Source organism: Microtus pennsylvanicus, chromosome 17 (genome assembly GCF_037038515.1).
Source record: "Microtus pennsylvanicus isolate mMicPen1 chromosome 17, mMicPen1.hap1, whole genome shotgun sequence".
Lineage (NCBI taxonomy): Eukaryota > Metazoa > Chordata > Mammalia > Rodentia > Cricetidae > Microtus > Microtus pennsylvanicus.
In genome coordinates, this window is record NC_134595.1 from 23347383 (window position 1) to 23372024 (window position 24642).

General features: G+C 40.5%; 1 protein-coding gene across 12 annotated transcripts in view; it reads right to left on the reverse strand.

Moving 5' to 3' along the window:
• Pam (peptidylglycine alpha-amidating monooxygenase) overlaps positions 1-24642 on the reverse strand; it is a 299077-nt gene that overhangs the window by 151920 nt on the left and 122515 nt on the right. For 10 of the 12 annotated variants that reach the window (XM_075952003.1, XM_075952001.1, XM_075952002.1 and 7 more), the window contains exons 1-2: positions 19646-19875; positions 18620-18740 (exon numbers count right to left, since the gene is read on the reverse strand). In XM_075952003.1, the coding sequence (XP_075808118.1) occupies positions 18620-18740; positions 19646-19743 (219 nt within the window). In that variant the 5' untranslated portion in view covers positions 19744-19875. Of the gene's footprint in view, positions 1-18619; positions 18741-19645; positions 20032-24642 lie in introns of those variants that run through there. The other 2 variants (XM_075951994.1, XM_075952000.1) reach the window with 2 other exon arrangements.

A 24642-nucleotide genomic window follows, 5' to 3' on the forward strand; every position in this document is an offset into this window, starting at 1 on the left:
AAAGACTTTCTACACTACAGAATTAATTGGAACAGAACCACAAGGTAGAGGCAGACACTGATGGCTACTAATTGCACAGAAATCACAGCTCTGGAAATTCCGGGAATACAAGCTGCAAAGACAGAAGAAAGCTACGTAAAAGGGGGTGGGAGACGGGGAGGATTCAGATTTGATTAGACTAGGTCTTCTCATTTTAGTGAGAGAGTTTTAATTTGGTCTAAATTTGAATTTAGATATACCGGATGTCGTGCTGGTTGTGGGGAGTATGTGAGGCATGTGTCTGAGTCATGAGCACATTTTCGTCATCAGACATCTTGGAGGAAACCAAGGAGACGCAATGAAGGCGCAAGGAGAAAGGGAGACAGACCAGGAATCATTAACATCAATCTGAGTTAAGACTTTAGCTAGACAGTGGCAGTGGAGACTCTTTCATTTATTAACTCTGTGTTCCATATGCCTGACTACTGATTATGGAACAGTCTCATATTGACATACAATAGTCAAGAGCCATACAACAATGATCAAAACTAGACATGTCTTCCTGTCCTTGTCTACTGAAAAAATACAGGCACCTAATTGTCATCAGAGAGCCTTCAACCAATAATGGATGGAGGCAGAAGCAGAGATACACAGCCAAGTACTGGGCTAAGCTTGGGAGTCCTGTTGAAGAGAGGGAGGAGGCATTCTACAAGTGGGGGTGGTCAAAGTCACGACAGAGGAACTCACAGACAGCTGACGTGAGCTCATGGGAGTTCACTGACTCTGGAACAACAGCTAGGGAGTCTGCAAGGGACTGACCTAGGTCGTCTACATGTGTGTGACAGTTGGGTAGCTTGGTCTGTTCATGTGGCTCCTAGCAGTGAGATCAGTGTTGGAAATCAGCTTGAAGGCGGGGCTGCACTTTGGTCCTCCATGTCCTGGAGCAGCCTGAAGGTGCCTGCCGGTATGTAGCCAGTGTGTGTGTGTGAATATAATATTTACAAAATCTAAAAATCTCTGCATTTGTTTCTGCTCCACTTCTGTTCCTCTAGTTATCAAAATACATCCAAGCAACTGTACAGATAGTTGAATACTATTTTCTTGTCCCATATCTAAAATTTTTTTTTTTACAAATTATACTTCTGATATTTTCTGCCTTGTCTTTCTCTTTCCTTTTCTAAAAAAAATATATATTTATTTTTATTTATTACCTAGCATTCACTTCTCACTTCTAAACCTGCGGTACAATTTTATTCATGAGGGATCCCACACGTTTCTCCCCTGTACTGCTATCCACATGTCCATGTGTTTCAGGGTTCACCTGTCACCCCACATTGGATACCATTTGTTAGAGACCAGCTTCAACAACGATACCATTTATCACGGTAGGGGCATAAGGATTAGAAAAATAAGTAAAAAGAAGGAAGAAGCAAGTAAAAATAATAAATAGAAGTATAGGATAGCATCAGGAGGGAGTTGCAGTGAATACTGAAAATTGTTGTGTTTAATTTCCATTTGCTTAAATACCGAAACCCTAAAAGGTAGAAGATAAAAAAAAAACTGCATTAGCATGACCTAAGGAATGAACAGACCAGTTGCATTCATAGTTAAACATTCTGTTGCTAGAACAAAACAAGTAACATTCATACCCTAGATCAAAATGTTCTGTAAGCAAACCATTCCTTGGGTGGAATTCATTGCTATCTCCCTAATGGAGTAGGAAACTGGTTAGATCCTTAGACTTTTGTTTGAGGTAGAAACAGATCCACTCCTTAATACCTGAAATATCAGGTCTGGACATTAGCCACACCTGTTGTCTGAACTGTTGACAATATCTTTGAGGGAACAGAACTCTCTGGTCTAAATCAGGGTAGAATAGAACCTTGACCTTTGCTTGAGGTAGAAACAGATCTAGTTCTTAATACCTGTTATAACAGGTCTGGTCGTTAGCCAGACCTGTTATTTGAACTGTTGACAATAACCTTGAAGAGACAGAAGTAAGTTAGAACTCTCTGACCTTTATTTTAGTTAAGGTAGAATGGACACATACCTATGGGCCCTGTAAGATCAGTACCTGTCCCTGGCACTTGAGCTGACTTTTGGGAACCCATTCCCCATGCTAGGTTGCCTTGCCTCGCTTTGACGGAGGGGGAGAAACTTGATTCTGCCTCATATTGATGTGCTATGCTTTGTTGATGTTCATAAGAGGTCTTTCCCACTCTGAATGTAGACAGAAGAGAAGTTCATGCGGTATATGGGAGGCAGGAGCAGGGAGGAAGGAATGGGAGGAGAAGAGGGAGGGGAAACTGTGTTCGGTATGCAAAATAAATGAAATAAATGAAAAAATTAATTAATAAAAAATAATTTTTCCTGCAGTTGTGAGTGGTACCCCGAAGAAGTACAGGGTACTGAGAGGAGGTAACTCTTTTAAAATGAGGACGTGGAGGGGAGTAGAAGGGCTTTCTCTAAGAAAGTGATATTTCTCTCTGAGGAAGTGATGTCTTGGCTGAGATCTGAAAGCTAAGAATGTATGAACCAGGTTAATCAGGAGAGAAGATGCTGGGGAGGTATGTATGCCTGCACTCCCTGACCTCAGGAGGCAGAGGCTAGGTCATCTCGTGAGCACAGGAACTGAAAACTAATTTGGGCAACAATAAGACGATGTCTTAAAAGAACAGTTTTTTAAAAGGTGAGTGGTGGCGGCAGTGTGGCACACAAAAGCTCAGGAAGAATAGAGCCTGGACAGGAGTCTTGGAAATGCATACAGTAAGCACAGGGAAACAATCAGAAAAGGGATAGGTTTTATGAGCTTTCAAAGAAGACCTATATTTAGTCACAAAGGCACTAAACAGTCTGATGTGGTTCCAACGAGTTTAACCAAAGAGACAGTCTGCATACCAAGCCACAAATTCCTTTGAAATCCAGTGGCCTAATCAATCTAGATTTGCTAATATGCTTTGTGCATTGACCAAAGAACACAACCAATAAATGGTCATTCTTTTGGTATGTCTGCATGCAATTAGAGACCAGAAATCAAAATCTAGGTAGCTGTCTTCCTTGGCCATTTCTCACGTTGCTTGAGACAGGCTCTCTCACTAAGCCAGAGGCTCATCAATTCAACTAGACCAGCAGACATGAAAGTGCCAGAGGTCTTTTTGATCTTGCCACCCCAGTGCTGGGATTCTACAAATGGACTGCCGAGACTGACTTTTCACATGGGTGTTGGGGATCAAACTCAAGTCCTCATGTTCACACAACACTTTACAAACAGCCGTCTCACCGGCCCAGTGCATAACAACCTTAAGAAGTACCTGGTGGTGCATACTAAGTATCAAACGCTTTCCAAAGCACTGGGGATGTGGCTCTAATGACACCGACAATTCTTACTGGGCCTTGAGCCAACTTCCTACACAGTACAAAGAAATACGTAAGCAGCATCCTCAGAAGGACTGGTAGGAAGGAACAGATTCTTTTTAAATAGAGATAGAGATTGTTTGTTCAGTAGGAGCACATACTGACATACTTCAAACTAAGAGGAATAATATGCCACCAGGGCTTTTGGGACTCTTTATTTAGTGTGAGAAGTTTAAAAGATAGAAAGTCACTGTCCACCAGGGACAACGTAAGACACTTTAAGAGTAGCATAAATTATAACACATATCTTAGCTGGAGACTCTGGAGGGTTCAGAGGCAAAGACGCTCAGATTATAATTTGATGGGAAATGGTCTCCACAGGTGAAAATGTGAGGAACACAAAAATGCCCAAGGTTATCAAGATTTTTACAGCCAACTGCTTATAAGGATGATACATGTGGCTGAGCGGTTGGGGCACATGCCTTTAATTCTAGCACTCCGGAGGCAGAAGCAGGCAGACCTGTGAGTTTGAGACTAGCCTGGTCTACATAGTGAGTTCCATGACAGGCACCAAAGCTACAGAGAGAAACCGTATCTCATAAAACCCAAAACAAATAAACGAACAAATAAACAAAAAAACAAATAAAAAGAATTAAAAAGATTAACAAATGTGGGGCTAGAGCAATGGCTTAATGGTTAAGAACACTCACTGTTCTTTCAGAGGACGTGGGTGTGGTTCCCAGCCCCTACATGACATCTCATCACTGCGCACAACTTTAGTTCCAAGGTCTGGAACCTTCTTCTGGCCTCGCTGGGCACCAGGCACAGATGCCGTACAAATACATACATATAAAATAATAAACAACATTTAAACAAAAAGAATAACAAATGCACTAAATATGGTAGAAAACAGGGATAAAGGGAAGAATAAATGGGATGTTCTAAAAGTGTTACATGTGAATAGGGCAATATGGCAGAGAGATTAATGCCACATCGTTACAGGAAATGCATTTGGTCAAAATGAAGAATCCATAAAGATTTTTGACTTGGAAAGTAACATCGGAGAGTATTAAGGCAAATATTTTGACCCCAAACCATGTAATGCAATGATTAAAAGCACATGCCCTGGAGACAGCTGCAGTTAGAACCCAGCTTCCCCCGCAAGCACTCATCCAAATGGAAAGGTACAAAGGACCTTGGTTACTTCTTCCAGATGAATCAGGACCTTTGGAAGAGCTCAGTGATTAAGAGCATTGCCTGCTCTTCCAAAGGTCCTGAGTTCAATTCGCAGCAACCACATGGTGGCTCACAACCATCTGTAGAGGGGTCTGGTGCCCTCTTCTGGCCTGCAGACATACACACAGATAGACTATTGTATACATAACAAATCAATAAATAAATATTTAAAAAAAAAAAGAAAGAAAGATAGACGTGCAGGTATGTCAATGAGGAGACATGAAATGGAGATGCCCCAGAGCAATACACATAGAGACTCAGGCTTCTTTCTGCTTCTCTAGCAAAGGCAATATTACAAATAATGCCTAGCTAGCAAGATTACTATAGTCATCACAATACATAATATGTTAAATGCATGACAATGAGTGACGTGTAAATACCAAGAAGGGAATGTAAGACACAATGATGACAAGATATCAAAAGGATGGGGAGGGGACAAGAAGTAGCCTGGATCTTGAGGTAGATTGATTCCTAGTTTCCAGGCTATTTCTTAGCCCCTCCCAGCTTTTCAATATCTTGTCATCATTTCTTACATTCCCTTACCAGTATTTAAATGTCACTCATTGTCATCCTAACCATAGTGGAGAGGATGCCTGAACCTGCCTTCTTCTGTAATCAGATTGATGACTACCCTAATTGTCAGCATAGAGCCTTTGTCTGCTTCGACGGAAGCAGATACAGAGATCCACAGCCAAGCACTGGGTCTAGCTCGGGGAGTCTAGTCGAAGAGAGGGAGGACTGATTAAATGAGCAATGGGCGGGGGCAAGATCATGATGGGGAAACCCCAGAGACAGCTGACCTGAGTTAGTGGGAGTTCATGGACTCTGGACTGATACCTGGGGAGCCGGCATGAGAAAGAACTAGTCCCTCTGAGCTACGAGGCTTAATCTATTTGTGGGACTCCTGGCAGTGAAACCAGGATTTATCCCTGGTGAATGAACTGGCTCCATGGAGTCCACTTTTTTTTGCTCAGCCTTGATGCAGTGGTAAGGGACTTGGTCCGGCCTCAACTTGATATGCCAGGATTAGTTGACTCCCCATGGGTGGGCTTACCCTCTCTGAGGAGTGGATAGGGGTGGAGTGGAGGAGGTGTGAGCAGGAGCTGGGTGGGGGGGACTGTGGTTAGTAGGTAAAATGAATAAGAATAAATAAACAAAATAAAATGAACCCTCTAAAAAAAGTAGCCTGGAAGGCTGCTATTTAGTTAGAAAATATTTTAAAAAACAATTTTGCTTATAATTCCAGCGCTCTGGCAAAAATGACTTTAGAAACTCCTGGGTTGTAGACATAGGTCAGTAATAGAGTACTTGTCTAAGGTGAAGCCCTGAGTTGTATCCCCCAGTATCTCATAAAGGCTGGGGTGTGTGCCCAAATGGACTGAATACTAACACCCATGCTGAGATTTCACTAGGTTTCAACTCACCTTGCAGAAGAAGCTCCTCCTCAATGATGTCCTAAACTGACTGACATGAAGAGACAGCATCCTTCTTAACTAAATTAACATTCTTTGTAACAAATGAAAATGGGACAGAGGGAAATAGATTTGCAATTCTCCCTTGTCTTAGAAGACTGTGGGGCCACTGGCAGTGAGACCAGGATTTATCCCTACTGCTTGTACTGGCTTTTTGGAACCCATTCTCTTTAGAGGGTTACTCTGCTCAGTCTAGACATAGTGGGGAGGACCTTGGCCCTGTCTCAAAGCAATGTGCTAGACTTTGTTGACTCCCCATGGGAAGCCTTAACCACGGGGTGTGGGGTAGGGGCAAGGTAGAGTGAATAGGAGGAGGGGAGGGAGTGGGAAATGGATTTGTATGAAAAATGAGAAAATAATAGCTTTCTTAAATAAATAGAACAATTCTCATCTACAATATATCTATCTATCTATATATATATTTATACATATATTTGAGAGAGGGTTCATTTTTTTTTACAAGTAAGAAAACCATCTTATATTTACACATCTCTAAGTTTCTTGATAGCTGACACTCTTGGATCTTGGGGAGAACACCCTGTGGACAGACAGAAGTGAGGAAAGAAGGGTAGCAGATCCTCTCATGAACTAGAAATTTCCACAGGGCAGCAGACTCCGCAGCATTTAAACAGCATAGACTGGCTTTTTACCTGGTTCGGTGGTCCTTCAAAGTTTTTGGTTACCTGAGGCTTTTGTTTTGCTTTGTTTCCTTTCAGGTCATCACACACCAATGGAAAAGAGACTAAATGCTATGGGCAGCAATCATAGGAAATGCCTTATTTATTTCAACTGACTCCCCACCACAGTCGATTGACGGGCTACAAGTCCTGCATACTCAACATCTGTAGGTTTCCAAACTCAAGCTCACTGTGCTGATGAGATAAATGATAGGTAGGAGGTAGAGCAATGTTTACCTCTGGCAGAGACAGAAATTTCATGTTGAGTAAGAAAAATTTTTGCTCTTAAGTCTAGACTATTTAGGGCAGAACTTAATTTCCTGACTCCTGGGCACAATTTTCTCCTGTTGGTACTGTGGAGTGGTTATAACAGCAGAAAAACAACATAGCTACTATTTGTTAACTTCTAAATTTGTTTGACCCTACTACAGTCCCCTCTCTAATACCTACACTTACCTAGGATAACAATCTATCTTCTTTCTTGTCAGAACTGCTGTGATATGCTTCCTCCAATAAATAAAACTATACCAGGAAAATACCTGTGAAAAGTGCTATGTCGTTTATGAAGAATACATTAGGAAGACAAAATTAATATTTAACACATCTACAGTGTCAAAACTGAACATTATAGCTGATATAATCAATTGTGGAAGCTGAAGTGAACAGAATTTACATTTCCACAGCAAAATGATCATTCGGTTGGAAGCAAATGATTTCACCCTAGTACAGTAGACTTAATGCACAAAACATTCATTTCCATAAATATTGAAGGCTGAAATACTTCAGTGGTATTTTTCTGTTTGTATTTCACATGATACCAGTTCTTGTTATAGGTTTATTTTTCATAGTTCTATTTCCAAACTGCAACTTCTAAACTTAATCAGGTAATGCCTCTTCAGTTATCGATAAAAATCACTAAATACGGTTGTTGAAGAGTTAACTGTGTGCTTAGGAGAGCTATGGAAAGAAACAATTGAATCACTCAGAAGCATCACTTGCCCTTTGTAAATCAATGTTGCCATGGCAAATGTTTTCCTTTACTACTGGATTAGCTGGAGGTAGGAGTGAGACACACTGTACAACAGAAATGTACCCTCTATTTTTATATATGTTGCTCTCCCATAGTGTTCTGGGGGTTGCTGGATGGGGCAACTATTGCTTGTGAAGATCTAGCTATCCCTGTAATATACACATCTGATTCATTTCCCAATATACAAACAGCCAAGTACAGTACAGCATCTGTGAAGAAGAGCGACCCTTGCTTTGAAAGAGCACACTATGGACTTCCTTTTGCTCCAAGAATGTGACAACCATGCAGAACGGCTCCAGAGGTATTCCTTGAATAGGGTCAGTGAAATATTAATTCAGACTACGTCAAGCTGAAAACAAGTGAAACGAAAGGAATCTTCCGGGTAGCTAATAAGGGCAAAGAGGATCACTTTCCTTGTTAATGTAGAAAGGGATGCATGGCTGCCCTTCCACAAGTACCTGCAGACGGAATATAATAGAAAAAAGGACCCCCTGCAAATCCGCCTCTATTTGCTTCTAAGCATGCACCAAATACCCTAAATTCTTTAATTAATCAGAGTCTCCTAATGGCACTGTTGCAAAGCAGAGGGATAGGAATTAAAAATTTATCAATTAGAGGCATTGATGGAAAAAAAACCCCTGTAGATATTTCTAAACATTAGGGGTCTATATGAGAGAAACACAAGACCCAGCTGCACTGTTTTCAGTGGGGACGGTGTGTATTTCATTATTTTTTTAAAACAATTTTACAATTAATATCGTAAAAGAATAGATTGTCATTTTTAGCGATAGAATAGATAAATTAAAAAAAAATTGCTGTCACCCTCCTCCATTGTTCCTTCTCTGAGAAAACAAAGAAAAGACTCAGATACCTCTTCCCATATCCACAGTGCCTGGGGGAAAATATATAAACAAATGGATATGAGAAGCATCTAATCAAATGGACATGAGTCTATCAGGATTTTGTGTTAAATTAGCTTAAGATGGAATCGAATTTTACAAACATTTTTATGTGTACACATACACATGTGTACAGTGCAAGCACACAGGCTTGTGTTGGGTGTTCGGCTCTCTTGTTCTGCTTCTCCATTCTTTTAAGTCAGGCTCTCTTATCGACCCTGGAGTTCGGACGGCAGCTATCAAGCCCACACAATCTTCCTGTCTCTGTACCCCCACAGCATTGGGATTACAGGTCAGTGAGTGCCAGCCATACAGGCTGTTTTCCGTTTTGCTAGGATGCAGACTTAGCACTCCCACCCACTGAGCCACATCCCTAGCTTTGTGCATGGGTGCTGGTGATCTGAGCTCAGGTCCTCACGGTGAGTTTGTGTCAACTCCGCTGATGATATCATCACTCTAGCGCTCACATGCAGCTTCCTTACTGTACTTGAATTAAGTTTGCTTTGCATATTTTACATATTTGAGATGATGCTCTGGTACTTGTGGTATACAGCTGTTTTACTATTGGATAAATTGACCCTTTAACTATTAGTAGATTTTTTTCCTTAAAGATTAAATGATGAAGGGTATATTTCCAGCTGCTCGTCTGTTCATAGCCTATTTCTAGAGCTATCTCTATAGACATGCTAAATGTTTGTTTCCAATTATGTTTCCTTACCTCATTTTCCAACTTTTGCTGTTTCCATAGCTATTTCCCTAGGGCAGTGCGAGAGATGAAGATCCTAAGCTGCTTCTACAACGTGTTGTAGAAACAAACTTTTGACTATGATCCTGCTAACTAACGAGGCACTGTAATCTTGTTCTTGATGCTCAAGAAGACTCCCACTGCTAATTTCAACAATTCCAGGGTGCTCACTGTCCATAACTTTCACTTCTGTTAAATACCTGACAGTGTGCCTTCACTTATCCATCACAATGTTCTTCGGAGCAGAAATAATAACAACACTTATTGAGCTTTATCCATATGAATGGATTTATCCACAATTCCATCAGAAACTATCATTCCTGTTACACAAACGAAGCAATTGAAGTATCTCATCCAGGATGCTGCAACTAGCCCTGTATCAGAAACCACAAATCAAGCGGGGCTCTTCCAAGCTGCCTTCTTGACTAGGCTTCCGCTCCCCTCCTAGGGACTTAAACAAAAACCGACAGTGCTTCTCAGCTCAAGTCTACGTCCCTAAGATGAACCGTGCCCCTGTCTGGGCTAACAAATTTGCTATCTATCTCAGTCACACCTGAGAAAACAAATCCCCTGGCTCCCAGACCCTGCAGCCGGCCAGAGCAACAACTTTGGTCATTGCCAGCAAGCAGACACATCTGGTTTAATCACATCTATCCCGACGAGCCCTTGTAATTTCTCACTTCCCTGACTTTACTGAGTCCCTGGTTGTTTACTACATCTCTGCACTCCCTAATTCTCCCATTACAGCTCTCAGCCACTTCAGGAGAAATTGCAGTTTTGTGCAGTTCACGCTGGATTTGAGGTCTTACTGCAACAGCTATTACTGTCCAAAATGTGTCCCGCTACTTCACAAGAGCTTCATTTGCCTTTGACATGCCTTCTAACACAGGCACGAGGGTTAAGAGACAAGAACGGGAAATGTATCTGGAGAAAGGAAGGGCTGTGGAGGTCATGTTAAAGGACTTGCTTTCACGTGTGAGTGGTGCTGGCAACGCTGGAAGTGTTCAGAAGGGTGATGGAGCCTAACTTCTGCTCTAATGGGATCCCCAAGGCTGCTGTGCGGAGCACATCTGGGAACGCATAGGTACAAAGCTGGCCAGTTAGAGATGATGCATCATAATAGTGCAGAAAGGACACACTGTTCTCTGACCGGAATGGGAAGATGGCTGGGGTGACAGAAAGCCTGAATGCTGCTATATTTGGTGATAACACTAACAGGATGCACTGGCATATTGCTTATAAGCCATGAGAGAGAACGACATGTTGATAAAGATGCTCGTGTATTTTACCTAGAAAAATTCTATGACAGGGATTGCTACTTCCTGGGATGATGAAGTAATGAAAGCAATGTTCCAAATAAAAGAACTCAGGTTTACAATCACTTAGACATAAATACTGACTAGGTAACTAAGAAACTAAGGTTAAGTCACTGTTAATCTTGTATTGATACTTTTATTCCTCAGGTCCCTTAAGTCAGACACAGTTCACGCGATGCCAAAGGTTAAATCCATTGATTAGCGTAAATGACGTGTGCAGTTGCTTCGATCAGGCAGAGAGAAACTACAGCCAGTGTGCTGGCTGCCTGCTTCAGCAGATACAATTCCACATTGGAACCCAGCCAAGCCATACATTTCTATACTTTCCATAGCTGCTTTCTAACTACAGCCGTCAAGAGACTGCATGCCACACAAGCGGAAAGCGCTTGGGCTACAACAGCTCAAGAAACAGTTTCCTAGACTATGGGTTACATGTAGATAGGAATGATGAAAAATTCGGGTTAAAATAAGGTAAACTTGTTTGTACTGTGTCTTTTAACAATCAGGAATTGAGAAATGATTTAAGGAATTCACATCGGCAGCAAGAAGGAGTTCCTGCATGAGGGGTGTTCAGAAAGCTTATTCTCGGATTTAAGGTGGAGTCAGTCATCTGTACTTTGCTTAACAAAAATAATTATAAATATTTTGCAAGTATACATAATTAAAAGTACATGTTTATATAAAATACACACAGCAACATTCTCTCCTACTATATATTATTTATTATGTATGTGTGGCAGTCATGGCTCTTGGCATCCAAAGTGTACAGTTACTTGGTCTTGATCATTGATAATATCTAAATTTCTCCTCGAATTATCATTAACAGATTTGCAGGACAGAATTATGAAATAAGAATGAGTGTCAGATTCAAGTTAAAATAAATTTAACGCTGTGTTCTATTTCCTGGCAATTTGGCTATGGGCAGGCTATTTTAATTTCTCCTAGACTCAATTTCTTGTGCAAAAAGATAAATATAACAAGACCTTGAGTAGTTTTTTATGCTAATTAAAGAGACAATGGTTGTAAAGTGTCCTATAATGAATCCTCAAATACACATTCTCTCCTCGAAAATGCTTAACAGGAACAGAAATGGTAAAAGGAACCCAAATGGACTGAGAAAACAGATGTTCACAAGGTACTCCTCTACCCCACAGATGGGTCCCTGAGATTCACTAAGGCATGAGATGAAATAAAAAATACAAAAACTAATTTTAAAAATTTTGCTTTCTTTTAAAAACCTACATCAATTTTAGTCTCTCTCTCTCTCTCTCTCTCTCTCTCTCTCTCTCTCTCTCTCTCTCTCTCTCTCTCTGTGTGTGTGTGTGTGTGTGTGTGTGTGCTCACATATGCCACATGGACATGTGGGAAGTCAGAGGAAAGACTTGTAGGAACCAGTAATCTACTTCTATCATACAGGTCTCAGGGATTGAATGCAGGTCATCGGGCCCGGCAGCAAGGAGCCTCTCCTTTGGAGTCCTATCTCTTGGCCCAATGTGTTTTTCTTCTGCTTATTTTTTGAGTAATAATAAAAAAGAATGGGGAGAAGGTTCAGCATGTCCTTCTATGTGCAGTCCCAAATGCAAATATGAAATAACAAAGAAAACACTGTGGACCTGGTCTTTCTTGATGAGGCATTAAAGAGGTTTCCATCAAAACATCATAATTTAATCTTAAACAGTTAAAAACAAGCTATAGACCACTTTAATTTGTAGTTTACAAGAACCTTTTAATATTTTTGTATTTTATTTAATTGATATAATTAGTTTTCACTAATGAGGCAAGACCTCGATACACAAATCAATTAATTTGTGAATTTGGCACATAACACCAATCTTAAACTTTCAAACCTAAAATGGATACAGAATCTCATAACAATTTAAGGACAGGAAGATAAACAGTCAAAGCTAGAGCATGTACACTGATCACTTTGATCTTTTGATCACTCTGGGTCCATCTCTGTTGACTTGGCCATTAGTAATAGTAACATAGAGGACCAATGTTTATTGAAAAGTAACTAAATTCTATGTAACTAGGATTTGAAAGAACTTCTAATAGGAATGAGTGGGTCTTCGTTGTCATTTGGTTGTTTCACAAGGTCAGTGTTCCAAGTCCTCAGAAGAGTCGCTGAAGAAACCTCAAGCGAAGACACTTACTATTATTAAAGTATATATTAGATCTCTACTGATATCATCATCTCTTCTTTGAAAATTTTCCTTGCAAGGACTTCAACGTGTAAAGCACACGGAACGGATGTTCTCAGTTCCCCAGGCCTCTCTGATCACACAGCCACTGCCTCTGAACCCCCTGTAGTGACTGGTCACCCTGAACATGTTTGCCTCTTCTCACTTTTCTTTACCCAGCTTTCCCTTGCCCAGGTTCTTGCGTTCTGCCTTGTTTCACTTGGCTGCCTTTCCTCACCTTCATAACCCATATGTTGTCTCACTTTCTCCATGGAGTCATGATAGAAAGTCCATTCTTCACTTTAAAACTCATCCTCGGGTCCTTGAACACACACGCTGCCAGAAACAGTACTCATGCACACATTCTCATCACTCACAAGTGTGGGCAACTAAGCTGAAGTGAACGAGCTACTGGTCTTCCCACTCCGCAGAATGCCCTTGGTCAGGTAAACATCCATTCTTTAGGCAGGTGGAGGGACAGGAGGAAGTAACCATAGAGCCAAGAAGCATGGCTGAATTGGCACTTTAAGATCTGGGGCAAGGCCACTGCCAGCCTAGCTCAAGAGGCTAGGTTCTAACTACAGGATTTGACTTACTTTCGAAAAGAAACTATATAAAAAGTTATTTGTAATTATGCCTCACTTATTTTATTCAAGCCAAGCATCCATGGGGTAGTTAGCTCACAAAACTGATATGCTTTATGATACTGAGATTATAAAGGAACAGGCAGTTTATCACACTGTTTTCTTTGTCGATGTGAGAGTTGGCCACAGCAATAGTTCATTGTCCCAGATGACTAAGGGGTCCAGTAGACAGCACCAAATGAGCAATCTGGTTTTTTTTTTTTTTCGTTTGCTTGTTTTTGTTCTTTTTTTTTTTTTTTTTGAGACAGAGTTTCTCTGTAGGTTTGGAGCCTGCCCTGGAACTAGCTCTTGTAGACTAGACTGGCCTCAAACTCAGAGACCCTCCTGCCTCTGCCACTTCCTAGATCTGCTGTTTGAAATGATGGTACTGGACATCAGGGCCTTACTAAACCTCTACAAGTGGCCGTGTTAACGTTGCTATTCTCCCTGTCATTTTCTCAAATCTAAAAACAACAAATAAATAAATCCCCAAATATTCATGCCTTGGAAATGAATAAAAGAGTAGGAAGTACATAAAATTTTCCATGTCAGAGTAAGTTTGACTGAGTGTATAACCAAAGCCGTAGATCTTCTCCTATACTATTATTCTCATAAGAAGATAAGATGGCATGCCGTATGATTATACAGAAAAGTCTGCTTTCATAACCCTACCGTTTGAATCTCGTTGCACTGATATTTCTAATAAAGGTTCTTGAGGATACATACAGAGATTTTCAGAACTGGATAGCGTTATACTAGTGGTAGTTGTATCTTCAATTTTTGCCTCCATTTTCCAAGTTGCTTTACATGAAAGATTTAGAACTTCTGTGATTTTCACTATCTAGTTATTCAATATGTAAAAAGGAAGACTGGATACTTAGTTCTCTTTTTAATTAAGCTGTTAGGTCAAAAACCTGTTGAATTCCTTTAGCTTTTGACTGCTTTGTTGACTGTGAGTTTCAGAAATAGGTGCTGAAAAGTCTTTTCTATTATCTGTTTACTTAATATTGTTACATTTTTCTATTTTTTTTTTACTTTTTGAGAATATATCATTTTCCCCTTTCCTTTTCCTCCCTCCAAGCCCTCTCATCCATGTAACCCTCCTTGATCTCTTCTAAATTCATGCCCCCCCTTATTTCTTTAATTTCTGTTGTTGTTGTTGGTGGTGGTGTGTGTGTGTGTGTGTGTGTGTGTGTGTGTGTGTGTGTTCCTGAGTATATAAATACAATCTACTTAGACTGTATAAAGTTACTTTATGATTTCAGGACTGACCATTGGGTACAAGATCACCAATTGGTGCTTTTCCCTGGGGAAAACGTTCCTCGTGCTCTCAGCATTCATTAGTTCTTTGTATACAGGTTTGTTGTTGTTTGGTTTTGATATTTGTTACTGAAGATTGAGCACAGTACCAGGTGAACACCGAGCACACGATCCACTGATCACCTAAACCCTTGAATCTATTTGAAGAGTTTTGTGTTGATGATATGAAGACCATTAAAGTCTAAAACATAAAAAGAATTTTTTTTCTATTGTAGGTTGTTGAGGTAAAGGGTGCTTGCCTTACAAACCTGACAATGAGTTGTAGTCCCAGAACCACAGTGGAAGGAAAACACTAATTCCTAAAAGCTGTGCTCTGACTCCTACACACATGCATTTGTCTCTTCTCTTCTCTTCTCTTCTCTTCTCTTCTCTTCTCTTCTCTTCTCTTCTCTTCTCTTCTCTTCTCTTCTCTTCTCTTCCCTTCCCTTCCCTTCCCTTCCCTTCCCTTCCCTTCCCTTCCCTTTTCTCTTCTCTTCTCTTTTCTCTTCCCCTCCCTCTCTTCTCTTCCCCATCCCTTCCCTTCCCTTCTCTTCCTCTCCTCTTTCTCTTTTTCCCTAACTCCTTCCATCTCTCCCTCCTCTTTCATACACATACTAACAATTATAGATGAAACAAAATTTTTAAAAGAATGATATTGTAGTAGAGTCTTAGATACTTTTCCTAAACAAACCAGTTCAGGTCAGGTTTAATTGAGTAATTTTTAATGACCATTCTGTACTCCTGTAGTATCAGGGAGAACCAAAATGCAGACACCTTACATAACAGGGTGTGTTTGGGCATAACATTAATCTAGGATTGTATTCCATATGTGAAATGAGTTGACTGTACTATGTGAATTACCCTTGTGGTTTTTCTACTTCTATTATACATCTGCTTACCTTCCTACCCCAGTCTACAATCTTATTTCTTAACCAAAAGACTTCCATCAGTCTTATCCATACCATTCACATCAGCTCCACAACATAAGCAATAATCCCTAAGATCTAGATTGAATGATATATTTCTTGGACTGCTCTTGACTACTGACTGACACAAAGCTCTTGGTTCTCCATTATTTCCACATTTGTTATGAATTCTGTTTTTCTTGTTGAGACACAGCTGATGGGAAAACTTCTCAGCATACTTCCCAGCTTTATATTTTCCTTTCCTCTTTGCAGTTTTTGTTCTTGGATTTAAGAAGTATTTTCTTCTTCCCATTCCAGATATCCTATATTTTGCCCATTTATTCTTGTTCCTGGCCATTTTACTTTCTTGGATTTTTTTTTTTTGGTCAATACTCATTTTCCCTCTATGTTTAGTCTCTTCATTCTAATTTTTTTATTCTTTCTTCCCCTTTTATGCCCTTTCTTCTTACCTGTATTAACTCTAATTTTAGCTGCATTTTAAGACAAGGGTGATTGCTTTTCTTCACTAAAAATACTTATGGTACCGTAGGTGTGAGTCCACCTCGTCAAGAGAGCCAAGTTGAGGAGGAAAGAGTTTTATATCTGTTTGTCATGGGCAGCCTGTCGTTTCTCATGAATGCTTACCAGTTGAATCATCTGTCAATCAGTATTCAGAACACATGAAATCAAGCATGTTGAGGAAACATGGTGAAATATTATAGCTAGATCTAAGCTGTTTCAGAGCAACTGAATCTCTCACCCAATTGGACAGCTGTAGCTGCAAGTTAAGACAAACCTCAACCCAGCCTGGATGAAATAACATAGGCTAACATAAGCAAAGGTGACCAAAGTAATGAAGTCACCAATGACTTCCATTGCTTCAGTCTCTCTACATTATCCCAAGCACAGCCTTCTCATAAAGCTTGTCCTCACCACATCTCCATGCTTGTCACTCACATAAGACAGGCAAATGCATTCTTAGCAAAAGACCTAAAAGTTGACTCGGCTGTTCTGGCACACATATATTTTTCTGGGTCAATCACTGTGGAAAGGAAGCAAGATCCAGCCATCTGCTAACCCCAGTCCACTCACTCCCCATCTGGAGATGGCTCCTGGGAGCCACATGGCCTTAGAGAAAGAGCAAGGAGGAAAGGAACTCTGCTGTAAAGGCAACCACCAAATGGCCATCCCATGAGGCAAAATCCTCTGCCTATAGTGCAAAACAAACAGCAGCAATTTAGACACTCTATGTTCTCTTTCTGTGTGGTCATTTTGATAATCATAAGACTATAAAATTGAATAAAGATTTATTTTATGAAAACAGCTCTCCCATATATTTTTTTTAAGTTGACTCTTCTATTTTTTCCTTCTGGGAGTACTGGTCACAGTAAGAATTGCCTACTATTGTTGTTACTCAGTAACAAGGATAAAGGAATATTTTCAAATAGCGCTCAATTTGTTATTTGATTAAAACAAGGATATTCTTGTGGAGAACATGCTAAAAGACCAATTTCTGAAACTGGGCATGTTAACTCATTCCTGTAATTCATGCAGTGTGGAAATGGAGGCAGGAGAACTGCCTCGAGCTTCAGGCCAGCCCACAGAGTAGAGGGAGAAAAATATCAAAAAAAAAAAAAAAATGAGAAAGAGAAAAAGAAGAGAAAAAGAAAAAAATGACCAATTAGCAATTGTTTTATATGAAAAATAAGCAGCTGATTTTAAAGAAGTATAGTTAAAAGCCCATTTAAAAACTGAAAAGAAATAAAAAGCTAATCTCTTGGGTAGGGGACTGTGGGTTTTTGTGTTCTAGGCTTGGTATCTGACTTAAATACTACATAGGCTGATTATGAAATTCAGAGTCGGGGCAGAAATAACAGTATAGAAGAGGTATCTGTAAAGTGACATGGGAATGCGGAGACAGAGAGGGTCATTTCTTATATAGCTGTAAAGTAGTTATCGACAACAACACTCAAGTCTTCAAATACTGTCAGGTTTTACCCTGAAGTAAAAGTCTAGAGCTCCTGGTTGTCCATTTTCCTCAATAAATAGAATACTTTTATTTTCCCAGTGCTAAAAGGGAAAAAAAGGAAATAGTACATTATCCGCAAGAATGAGTCACCAGCCACTGCGGCTCTTCCAGGTCCAGGCCTCTCCCCGTCTGTGGTGCTTCAACAGCACAGGACTATCTTTTAATGACATACATAAATCCCCACTCTGGCTGGCTGCAGAGCATAATTAATTCTGGCCTTTTCATGCTAAATGAAACACCTTGCATACACGGCAGCGTGTCTCCGCGTCTTGTGTGTGCTGAGACATAGGATGCCTAGCAACCTTGCTCAACTTCACATGCTTGATGACACATTCGGGGGAGCATGGCCGCTACTTCTTCCAAAATTATCTCTAGAAAATTCATTCTGCCACCTGTATGAATAGTTTCCCCAACTTTCCAAACTGTGGAATGCTTTGTTTTTCAAATTCTTGGCAGCAAGCAGAATTTTCTATGTTAATTGTTTTGGAAGGATATTTCTTTTTCTTTTTTTTTAAAAAAAGCACAGTAATCTGGTAGATGCAGCTGCTCATGTTATTTCCTTCATTAGAACATTTTCCATATTTTAGTGCATATTTAGATGTTCTGTTTCAGAGGCCATTTCTCCACAGAGAATCCCAAAGTGTAAACTTTCAAGTTTCCATTTCAAATCACAATGACAAAATGAGCAACACTTTAATAAGCATAACAGACTATTCTGCCTTGCAGCCCTACCCCTTTTCGAGTATTCCAGCCTCGGCTGGGGAGTCTGGAAAGCCAGGAAGTCAGCCCAGCTCCAAGCGCAGGCTCCTTGTTTTAGCTTTAACGTTCGACAGTGCACAGAAGAGCTGAATAATGAAGTACAGAATTCCACGCACCTCTTTAGGTGTAACCCCAGGCATGCGGATATCCAGTGCAAAATCTGATGAATCAATAGGAGTTACAGGTCTGGTGGTACCAAGGCATTCATTGGAAAATGATCTGGCAGTTTCTTTAAATCTGAAGAAGATAATTTGAACATAATTGGAAAGGCAGAAATAAATCCTACGGCCTGAAGTTTAAGGATGACTTAATGTAGGTCCAATAAAAACTAGAAGGTAACAGCTCTCTAACAGCCTCGATACCCAGAATCTCGATATTAGCAATGAGCTACATAGAGCCAATCTGTAGGCAAAAGACAATCAAAGCGAATAAGCAGGGCACACTTAAAGTTCAGCTCAATAAAGCCTGTAATACATATTTATTTCTACTTAATGAAGACGTTATCATCCTCACACGCACATTGATTTTTCTAGCGGTAGGACTATAACCCTACCCATTCTGTCAACCATGAGGGTCCAACATTACCAATCAGAAGCAAACAACAAAACATCCCTAGCCACAATCTTGCTAAGAACAGTTATGTGAGGAAGAAATAAAGACTGCGATGTGAATTACAAATGTACAAGTACATAAATATTTCATATGGTAATTACGAGGTGCGTGTATACAGCTCGATATTTCCTAGTGAGCTATTACAGCCAATGATCTCCCCACCACCGATCTATCTTGATATTTTATTCCTCCAGCTGTTATATACAGGAAGGCATTCATGTCTAAACAGCTATAGGATAGTTTCTGAAATATTTCCCCAAGAGGGAGCGATTAGTTCTGAAAGTCACAACTTCTAATTGGAGTTCCAAAAGCCAGGGTAGCAGCCAGGGTACAGGACGAGGAATGGGCTTTATCAGCAAGGCGCACTTCAGAAGTTACTAAGGCTACAATTCCAAATCGTTTTGGGTAGGAAAAAAACCCCTTCCCCAGGACCCTGGTTACTACAAGTGACTACATTTCTAAGGAGCATGTACCGAAACCACCCTAATCACCTTCCTCCTGTAAAGGAAACAAACAAGCCAAACACGCACCTCTTAAAGACAGAAAGTGGGCTTCTGAAGGCCAGGCAGCTGCCTTGCAGGTTGAGCAGCAGCAGCAGCAGCAGCACGCTGCTGGCGCGTCCGGCCATGTCCGAGCTGGGGCCGGGGCAGCGGGCAGCAGCTGGACCGGCGGGAGGGCAGGGCTGGCGGCCACAGCTACTTCATGGCCCCGGGCGACGCGCGGCCAGCCGGGTCCCAGGGATCTGGTCCCGGTGCGTGGGAAGCGGCGCTGGAGTCCGCTCCGCCCGCGGGAGCCGCCCGCCCTCCAGAGCGCCTTGAGCCCGGGGCGGCTGCTGGACGTGCGAGGTCCTTATCGCTCGCAATGACAGGGGCTGTGAGGGCTATCACGCAGACCCGCGTCACTCATCATTCGGAACCTGCAAAAATAGAAGCCGATAATGGATGACTAACACATTACAGCATTTGTCCTCAGCAAATCCCAGCCGAGGTTCTTTAATACACGAGGAGTTTCACAAGCTTGCGCCCAAGCCTGGGGAAAATGCTGGTCTGTTGATCTCTCTCCACCCCCGCGACAAGCCCCCTGCGACTTCACAGACCCCGAGAGAAGCCCCCGTCCTGTCTTAGCTTGCTCTTCCTCCCCTATACCCACTCCTGGCTTGTTTTTGTGCTTTTTTTTTTTTAAAAAAAATTATTTTACTGTTGTTTAATTTTTACCTATTTCTTCTCTCTGCTTTTCCCTCCAATCCACCCCACTCTAAGGTTTTTTTTTTCCTCCATCTCTCTCATCTCACACAAAAAAAGTGCTCCAGACCTCGGTTCGATGTAAACAAAGTTATTCACTCAATCACTGACTAAGGCACAAGGAATATACCAGAGGGGCGAAGACAAAGCACTTAGAGACCATAATAATCAGGCAGAAAAGACGAGAACAAAGGCATTTCATGTATATGCACCGCAGGGCTACAGATGAGAAGAGAAAGAGGGGGCGACCCCCTGCCTGCACAAGCATTTCTATGTAAGTAATTGCCCAAGTTCTCAGAATTACTTTAAAACAATCTAAAACTCTACAGTTAACATGAGATGTGCTTTGCACATGCCCATTAAAAATCTGGCATGTAATATACAAGGCAATAATTTCTTCCTGATAACAGCATGTATACCCAAAGAGGCGCTCTCCTCAATAAAGTTTAGGAACTGATAACAGAATTAGAAAGGGGTGGGGGGTGGAGAGGGGAGGATCTTAGCCGTCTTCCAAATAAAGTATATCTATAAAGACGATGGTGAAGAGCTTCCCATTAATATGAACAAGGAGAGGTGAGGGCTCAGGGAAGGATACTGTAAAACTAGGGTTGTTAAGATGAAAAAAGAAATAAAAGGAAATTAACAACCTTAAAAGAAGGTTCTAGATCAAGGTCCTCTTACGTTTCCTCTTCCTCTCCACACACTCCTCCCTCCCCCAGGTATGATTACGCAGCTGCAGAAAGAGACACGTACAGACAGCTGGCTTTAACATTCGGTCTGAAACCCAACTATCTCACTATGGGAAGCAAGAATGCAACCCTACCAGACAGACTCCCAGGACCAGATCATGTCCCAGGCAATTGCAAATACCAAAGAGATTGTTTTCTGGAGCCTTAATTATACTCAATAAAACTTTACAGTCCACATTCTGTGAACACCACCTCTCTTACAGAAAAAGAGGCATACTTCTGAATATTTCTGGCTGGTGGGATAGTCAAAATCATATCTTTGCCCTGGATACTGTGATTCCCTTTCCCACCCCTTTTGCAAGTGCCTAAGTTTGCATGCTTTTTCCTTAGGCTAACCTTAGCCAGTTTCTTCAAGAGGCCTTCAGGCTTAAGGGAAATTTCCATCTGGTGTCTGCAGAAGCCACATGGAAAAAGTGTGACCTCCCAAGTTCAACCAGAGAAAACCCTAAAACATTCATGCTTTGACTTTACCAGTTGCTCTGAACATTTGTCAGATTATGTATTGAGTCTGAAAAGGATAGTCAGCATTAATTTAAAATATATCATTCACATTGTGAAACTAACTTCTATGAAATAGACTTCTCAATCCTCATTTTGATCCATAAATATAAGGATGGCTCAAACGATACCAAATCCATTGATTTGATGAATAAATAACGAATAGCATAAGTCAGGGGCTGCAGGACAGCGGCTTCACGGTACAACTTTCATTTAGCAAGCTGGGGGCTCTGAGTTCAATTGCTAGTACCAATAAATAAATGAAAGACAACTGGATAGCTTAGACATTCTCCACAATAGTATGCTAGCCTCTGAACTGCCCTCTAGGAATCAGGATATATTGAAGCTAAGACACACGTGTGTGTGTGTGTGTGTGTGTGTGTGTGTGTGTGTGTGTGTGTGTATGTATGTGTGTGTGTGTAAAACCAAGAACATAAACACTAACTGCAAACTGAACAATAGTCATCATGGCCAGTATTATCTACGTTAATCCCTACACACCAAATATAAATTAGCTACAAATTAATATCCAACTACCCCAGGGATGCTTGGGGCTCACCAGCACCCAAAGATCACAGGTAATTTACATCAGCAACGACATTTTTAAAAGACTGATATTGTTTGTTTCTTTGCCTTTGGCTGCTTGTTTGAGACCAGCAACAAAATCCTTCAGCTCTGTCTGGCCTGCTGGGGATGGTTGTGCTGGTGTGGAAGGCTGTGCTATTGTCTTTGCTCCCAACCAAGTACTGTGCTGTCAAATGAGAATGCGGCGTATCCCCAAAGCTCTTTTCAAAAATACATATGTTAGAAAAAGAATTCTATTTCATTCAGAACTGCATTCAAGGACAGGTCTTGCTTTAGCAGCCAAGGAGGCTTGGAATTAAAGAAAACACTTGAAAAACAAACTTATTATTAAAATTCTGTAACAGGAACACACCCTTAAGTACTAGCCTTGGAAATAAAACTCCACTTAACCGTTCAATTGATTTTATTACCTTTGATGTACCTCAACCACTACTTACAAAGAAGAGAATTGAAGCTGTGGGTAGAAGCAAGGATGATATCTTCAACCATAAATACAATGCCTTTTATTATAGAGAAGAAAGCTAATGGTGAGCCTTAAAACCTTTCAAAGATGGAGTACAAATTATACTATGGAAGTAAAAATGTTTAACCATTACCATTCCATTTTTATTTCCTATTCATTCCTATTAATGTGCAAAAATGAAATATTCCTATTAATTGAATGAAATATTCACATTTTTGTATTTTAAAAATTTTTAAATTTCAAATTATATGTTCCTGAGATAACACATTTATTCATTCAAAATCCTTAGCTTTGTATATTGCACAAGACATTATGATACATATTTGGGCTTATAAGATGACTAGAGCTAAAAAGGGAAAATAATTTACTAAGGAAATGAGAATCTCACACAACTGATGGAAGAACTATTCCTAGAGAAGAGCATAAAAGAGACTCAAGGATCTGAGAAATGGAGGCATCTTCAAGATGAAAATAAACGAGAAGTTCAACAGCATCTTCATCAGAAGGCACAGCCTGGGCATTCCTGGTACAGGGGACAGCAGGAGCAAAGGGCCCGGGAGGCAGAGAAAATGATGTGTTTGAGGGACAGTAATAAAAGCTCTGTCTCCTGGAGAAAGGAAGTCCAGATGCACCATTTTATCTGCAAGACAAAGCACAACTACTGTTTATATCTCTGTAATTTCACCGGGTAAGGATGATTTATAGTTTATGCCTGTGTGGATATTAATTCTAGAAGCAGATCATTAGGTAGTAAGTCAGGGCCGCACTGCAGGACCGTGAGATGAAGTGAGATCTTAGAGAGTGTTGACTGTTCTCAATAGTCCCATTGAACACAGAAAGAAGAAATCCCTGAAACCTGTACCGGGTTAAAGAATTAAACAGACATGCTGACTATTTGTTCATGGACTAATCTACTCAGTGGCTACTTCAGTGGAAACTGAAGGAAACCTATCTGGTATCTAGGTCTAGCTGACTGAGCGGGGTGAAAGTCTCTGGGTGCCTTAGTTTCTTCACCAACAGAAATGATCACACCGCCTACTTCTTAAGAGCGATTCGAGGAATAAGTGGATTAATCTCCTAAGGGCAGAGCCCATATGTACTAAAGGCTTGTAGTTATTGCTACTCCAAATACATATTCAGGGCCATAATGTTGAGGACAGTGATAACCAAACAGCTCTTACTCTTATAGAAAGTCCTTTCTAGTGTGGGGAAGAATAGCTACTAAATTATGAATTTCATCTACTTTTAAGGACATTGTAGGAAGCTTCCTAGAATGATATGACTGAAGGATGGATTACCCATTCACACAGTAACCTGATTTCTGGGCAGTTATTCTTGAAGAAAACCTAAATGATGACACAAATGTCAACAAAGATATTTAATAGTACTGTTCAAAATAACAAAGAACTAGATGTCTTTTAATAGTAACAGTGGAAGCCATTGAAACGTACATCAAAAGCAGATTGCTAATAGCTTTTTAGCTAAAACTTACAAAAGTTAGATATGAGGTATCCCTTTTAAAATGACAAGTTTCTATTTAAAGCCAAGAGCTCGGTTTATAACGCACTATTTTTCATTTCGCATAACAAAAATTTTAAGAAACTCAGAGACATGTTCCAATTATAATGCAAATAGTACTATTTTCTAAAACCATTGAGCATGGAGTTATCGACCTGATACTTCAACACTCGAGATACTTTAGCAAGATTTCTGTTTTAAAATAAGAACATCTGGGCTTGTGAGATGGCTCATGATATAAAGCCACTTGTTGCCAGGCCTGGAGACCTGAAGTTCAATCCCCAAGACCCACATCGAGAAGTCTAGCTTTCTACGTGCATATCCACACATACACAAGCATATATACGCACAATAAATAAATAAATAAATAAATATTTCAACTAAAAAAAAATTAGAAGACTCATTCTGTAGTCCTTTTTTAAAGGATGCTTGAGTATCCTACAAAATAGCAGCTGGCTTCACCCAGTGTCATC